At 36.7% G+C, this 6,226-nt stretch overlaps 1 protein-coding gene across 2 annotated transcripts; it reads left to right on the top strand.

The window, feature by feature from the left end:
* Nucleotides 1-1,401: 1,401 nt before the first annotated feature.
* On the top strand, nt 1,402-5,903 carry LOC109221757 (pentatricopeptide repeat-containing protein At4g32450, mitochondrial-like). 2 transcript variants are annotated; one of them, XM_019386208.1, is made up of 2 exons: nt 1,402-3,681; nt 5,498-5,903. In XM_019386208.1, the coding sequence occupies exon 1, from the start codon at nt 1,548-1,550 to the stop codon at nt 3,663-3,665; it is 2,118 nt and encodes a 705-aa protein (XP_019241753.1). In that variant the 5' UTR covers nt 1,402-1,547; the 3' UTR covers nt 3,666-3,681; nt 5,498-5,903. The 2 variants fall into 2 exon arrangements, with proteins under 2 accessions (XP_019241753.1, XP_019241754.1); XM_019386209.1 differs by lacking the exon at nt 5,498-5,903 and adding an exon at nt 3,803-5,491.
* The last annotated feature ends 323 nt before the right edge of the window (nt 5,904-6,226 follow it).

The raw sequence follows: 6,226 nt of genomic DNA, 5'->3' as shown, positions 1-6,226 counted from the left end.
TTTTTTTTTTTTTTTCCTCAGAAATAGGACATACAAATGGACACCCTGGAATACATTCATATCTCAACCTAAGCTTATCACTTTTAACAACCACTAACTCTACCTTATTGGCCAAAGAATAGAGTTTAATGCATTTTCTTGCTTCTGGTATGTCCTTGAAGGACATACCCTTAAATAATTCTTTGTAATCTTCTAGACCCATAGTAATCTTTCTTTTCTTTTGAGTAGCAATTTTGTCCAACTCTTCAGAGTCATATTCTGGACAATCAGAACCAGCTTCACAGTCACTCTCATTCTCACTACAATCAGTACCAACCTCATTAACTACAGAAAAAAATGATTCAGTATGTTGGACAATATTGGAAACTTCTACAGAAGGCTCATTCATCTACTGCATATATGTTAATGATACGATACTCTTCAGAAACAAGAGGCAATAACTTCCTAATCCCATCATCCCCCTCTATTTTATAGTATTTTCCAGAAGGAGCAACTACAATAAGCTGCTGAATACCTACAAATCCTAACTCTGTAGTGTACTCATTCACTATGTCAATAAAAGATAAAAGATCAGAATCATACCCCGGCCAAGTGTGAACCAATTTCTTAGAGAGTAGATGTGGTTCTCTTATCCAATTACCATCATGATTGAAGAGTAAGTCAACTTTAACCATTTTATATCCTGCAAACATTTAGAGGGGACCACTTATCAAAANTTAGGGGTTTAAGTGGGTAGCGGATCGGGTATAAAAATTAAATGGGAAGTTTTATTCAGGAGCTGCCACGTGGCACTCCGTTCAAATTAAGGGCAATAATGCTACAAAGTATGACGGTAGGGGTATGGATAGCCCAATAGTATAACGAAGGATACGAATAAACAATATTTGAAAGTAGAGGGATATATTTGGCCCTTTTCCATTTAAAAAAAGACTGGTGCATTATTTTTAATTCAGCATAGGGCATAAGTGAATCAAAAAGGTGGATGGAGGGTATTTTTAGCCCAATAGGTGGATGAAGGGTATTTTAAAACCTTTTCCAATAATTTAGGGGCATATTGAACCCTTTTCCATTATTAAAATATATGGAACACATAATTTTTTTTCTAAGAGAATTAGGAAACACATAATTTTTTTCTAAGAGAATTTGGAAGCTAAAGATCTTTAAATGTTTTTTTTCTTAGTTATATACTTAGTGCAAATACGATAACATCATAATATAGTTCCTAAGCATAAAAAAAGTGCATTTTTTGTGAGAATAAACATTTTAAAATTGTTTAACAATTTACCACCCTTTTGACCGCTCTTTTTACACAAAATAACCTTTTCCCATCAATATCTAATGAATTAATAAGTTAAGATTAACAAGTTAAAGGGTCTTTCATTATCTTTTCAAAACTTAAAGGTCAAAGCACACATTCTCCAAACTTTCTTCTTCTTTGCCTTCATATCTAAGCCGCGACTTTGAGAGGGTTTAAGCAGTAGTAAAACACCATTGTTCTGCCGCATCTCCTCCTCAGCTCGCCAAATTATCGCCACGTGGACACAAAAATGTATAGAAGCAGAGCCACCACATTCACAGCCAAATCTCTGAGAACTCTAACAAAGGTATGCAGACAAAATCACCATTTAGAATCATTTAAGTTCGTTACTTTTTCAAGAAATCTCAGCACTGCTACTCAAATATCTGAATTTGATAACTATAGAGAGCAAAACCCAGATGGGGTTTTCAATTATAACTCAAATAATACGAATTCTTTGAACCCTAGGCAAAACCCTAGAGCTGAATTTCAAGAATCAGCTAATGGTGCTAGAGGTTATTTTTCTAAGGATACCATAGGGTTTCCGCGGGATACACATGGTCAAAATGAGAACTTTGCGTTAAGAAATGATTTTCAGCAAACTGTTCGGCCAAATGGGAGTTTATCCTCAAGCAGTAATGATTTCGGGTCACGAAAGGAATATCAAAATAATAATTTAGTCCAGCATAATAGAAATGATGCTGATTACAAAGGTGAAAATTCGTCGAATGTGATGCATAGTTCCAGGTTTGAGGGACGTGTAGAAGCTCAGCCGAGTCAAAATGGAGTTTATGGACACTATCAACAGAATTTAAACCGTTATTACGGTGGGAACAGTGAAGCGTCACAGCAGAATTTCAGTGCCAATTACACGAGAAACATAGGAGTGCCTCAGCCCAGCTATATCCCTGGAAATGTAAGGAATGTTCAAGCAGGAAATTCTGAAACGTATCCACAAAGTGCAAGTGCGTATGATATGGAAAGGCATACGAATTCAAGTGGTTACTCAAGGGAGATGATGGGGCAATATCAGCAGAATGTAAGCGGCTTTAACCCTTCTAGTACTGGACATCAAGCTTCTTATCAATCTCAGAATGGAATAGTAGGTAATCAAGAAATGAGAAGTTCAACACCTGTTGAACAGTCAATCGATTCTGCTGATAGCAGCATTAAAAAAGGCTCAATTGACGAGCTCGATAACTTTTGTAAAGAAGGCAAAGTGAAGGAGGCAGTTGAAGTTTTGCATTTGTTGGAGCAGCAACATGTCACAGTCAATTTGTCTCGATATATAACACTAATGGATGTCTGTGGTGAGGATAAATCCCTTGAGGAGGCTAAATCAGTTCATGAGCACCTTGTGAGATCTCATCCTCATCTTGACGTCAAAACGTACAATAAGATTCTTGAAATGTATGGCAAATGTGGCTCCATGAATGATGCCTTTTCGGTGTTTCAAAAAATGCCTCAGCGTAATCTGACTTCTTGGGACACGATGATTACTTGGCTTGCTAAGAATGGTCTTGGAGAAGACGCAATAGAATTATTTGCAGAATTCAAGAAAACGGGGATGAAACCTGATGGCCAAATGTATCTGGGTGTCTTTCATGCTTGTAGTGTTGTAGGTGATATAGTTGAAGGCATGTTGCACTTTGAATCAATGAGTAAAGATTATGGTATTGTTCACTCCATGGAGCATTATGTGGGAGTGGTAGATATGTTGGGAAGTACAGGATATCTTATTGAAGCGATAGAGTTCATTGAAAAAATGCCTATAGAGCCAAGTATTGAAGTATGGGAAACCATGATGAATCTCTGTAGAATTCATGGGAACTTGGAGCTTGGGGATCGTTGTGCTGAGATTGTTGAACTCCTAGATCCATCTCGTTTGGATGAACAGTCAAAGGCAGGTTTTTTAGCTGTAAAAGCATCAGATATTGCTAAGGACAAAGAAAAGAAAAAATCTGCTCAAAGTCTTCTTGAGGCTAGAAGCAGAGTCCATGAATATCGAGCAGGAGATAGATCACATCCCGACCATGAGAAGATATATGAATTGCTTAGGGGTTTAAAGCAGCTAATGAAGGAGGACGGTTATATACCAGAGATTAAGTTTGTGTTACATGACGTAGACCAAGAAACTAAAGAGGACGCTTTAATGGCTCACAGCGAGAGACTTGCTTTTGCTCAAGGTCTTATGAGTAGCTCTGCACGATCACCAATCCGAATAATAAAGAATCTGCGTGTCTGTGGTGATTGCCATAATGCATTGAAGATTGCTTCGAGGCTTGTTGGTCGGGAAATTATTATGCGAGATGCTAAGAGGTTTCATCATTTAAAAGACGGATTGTGCTCGTGTCGGGATTACTGGTGAAGACACCAACCTTCAGGTAATACTTATATATCTCTTTATTTTCATCCGAAAGATCTTCTTTTTATCCTTGTCCTCTTTTTTTCTTTTTCGTGGCAAACAAAGGACTGAAGTATGAAATTATCAAACTTTATAACCAGATACCCAAGATGTAGTTTCAGACCCAGAGAATGCTCTAAGGACATGACACCTATCATTTGTTGAATTCCTTCGGAACATGTTCAGTTTCCCGCTCATTATTATCTATTATGAAGACGATCCACCGATGGCCTCTCTTCCTATCCTGGAGAAGCTACGGGTTTCTTACTTTCTTTAGAGATGTAAACAGTTGGTACCCTGCAAGAAAGTTGACCTTTCAACTAAACAAGTTTTGCCCAGTATTAAGCCCATACTATGTATTAGTTCTCCCTGTCGAACTCATGCAGTAGTTAATAATATTAAAACATGATGTTATTTGTTTCTACCTGCGAGAACTTTTAGTCCTTAGACTTCATGGATAATACCAAAACTGCTATGATGTTTCAAGCATGTTCTGCTGATTTCTTGTTTTTAGATAGTCTACTTCATAGATAATATGAAGTGTGAGCATTTCAATGACCACCCTGTAGTTCTATTATGATTGAGAACGTTATGGCACTTTAAATCGCCTATGTGCTAAGGCTGCTTACTATATCTTCTCTCTATTCTCTCTGTTTACAGAACATGAGTTTCTACGGTTCCTTTTCTTAAAGTGATTTGTTTGGTGGTGCTAGCAGTTTTATCTTGAACTTTGGTTTATCTCATTTGTTTTTCTTTTTTGTTACATGTGAATTCCGGCATTGTACTGCACAAATGGGATAAGTATCTTTTTGTGCCTCCCCCTTGCAACTTCAAACAAAGTCAAAATGTATCTGAATATGCTATAGGTGCTATAGCTGTAATTATGAGAAGCACAATGTACTTTTGATGGTTGCTTAGATACCTCACATATGCAAATAAGTTCAATGGATCAAGTAATATTTACTGACTCTTACGTGTCAAGTTTGCCAACTGACGATATTTCTGTGGCCATCCTAATTGTCTAAAGATGAACAGAGACAAACATGGTGTTTTGGAAGGCTAATTTTGCAGGATTTGAAACTATATAGTTGAACTAAGTGGTAAGAACTGTAAGAATGAAAAGCACATTAACATTTTTTTTTATAACCGAGAAATCCCCAGTGATAGCTGGCCTAACCCCAGTTGGCCGCCAGATTGGAAACTTGGCTGAGTAGCTTATTTTCACTCAAGAATGTATTGGGCCTTACGTGTTACAGTTTATTCGTGAATACACTGGCAATGTTGATGAGCTAATAAAAGATAAAATTGAGGCTCAAAATGAAGCAAAAGACAAGAAGAATGAAGAGAAGGACATTATTAACCAGCAAAATTTATGCATAGCTGCTGTTATTAATTGCTGATGGGCACAAATGGAGGCTAGATAAATTAACCGTTCTGTTCTCTGTCATAGGGTGCTGATATCTGTGTAATATTTTTCTAGAAGTGGCATCTTTTTGAGGTTAGGCTGCAAATTGAGGGTATTTCATATTATTCAGAACCAAGTAGATATGCATCATATTGTTTTTTTGTACTATTCTCTGAGATCATCGAGGATATTCGTTTCCAAAGTGTTATAAGTTTTTCCAGGTTCATCATCTTGTGGATAAAATTTTGTTTGAATGCTTTAGGGGGTCGACCTTTTTATATAGACTTCTTCATGGTAAAAAAGGGTAGCTTCTTCTGTCCAGGTATCTGTAAAGCAGCCTTTTATTGTAAGAAAATGATTACTTTAGTTCTGACCAACTCTTTTGTTGCAGCTTTGGCACAGCCCGTGTCTGGCAAAGCTATCATTCTTGGCCGAAGGAATAGTTTTACAATTCTATCAGCAGAGATTGAAACGCTGTTCAAAGATAGGCAAGTACCATGCTTAATGCCAGGTAGTCCCTTGATTTGGTTAGTGCTGCTAAATTGCGTCAATGTGCATAAGGATACGAAGGTGACGTAGTTGCAGATACTGTATATCATTATTCCAAAACTTGTAGAGGACGAGCCGCCAAGCATTTTGGGTCATCGAGTATGGATCTCTCTACCCTGTTCACCTGGAACACGACTAAATAAAGATCGGCCATCTTCTCAAAGTGGATTACTAGAACTAATCGGGGACAGTTGGTGATGAAGTGGAGTTATTTTCCAGGTCTCAATCTAATTGTCACACATTTATAAGATAAGTGAAACTTTTATATTATTGATATATGTTATTTTAATCTGTTTTAGAATATTAGTATTTGTTTTTAGACTGTTAATCTCATTTATTATAAGCAGTCTTGTTGATACTTTTGAAATGACTTGATAATATGTTGATTTGATGGATAATTTAAAATAAATAAATAAAAAATCGTGTGTTTTTTGACGTCGACATAGAAACAGACGAGATCAAGTTAATTAGTGAAACATATGGGAATTCTAGAAAAGGTTTTTGATTTTGGTATAACATAATAACTTGAAAGGTCAAATCGCTTTATTACTACTGGTATTGGGACTTCTAA

The sequence above is a fragment of the Nicotiana attenuata genome, unplaced genomic scaffold (assembly GCF_001879085.1).
Source record: "Nicotiana attenuata strain UT unplaced genomic scaffold, NIATTr2, whole genome shotgun sequence".
NCBI lineage: Eukaryota > Viridiplantae > Streptophyta > Magnoliopsida > Solanales > Solanaceae > Nicotiana > Nicotiana attenuata.
Note: the sequence above shows the minus strand (reverse complement) of the source record. Positions and strands in the feature narration are given on the sequence as shown.

What these genes read in the sequence shown, in the direction of transcription:
- LOC109221757 (XM_019386208.1), top strand. Translation starts at nt 1,548, where the DNA reads ATGTATAGAAGCAGAGCCACCACATTCACAGCCAAATCTCTGAGAACT.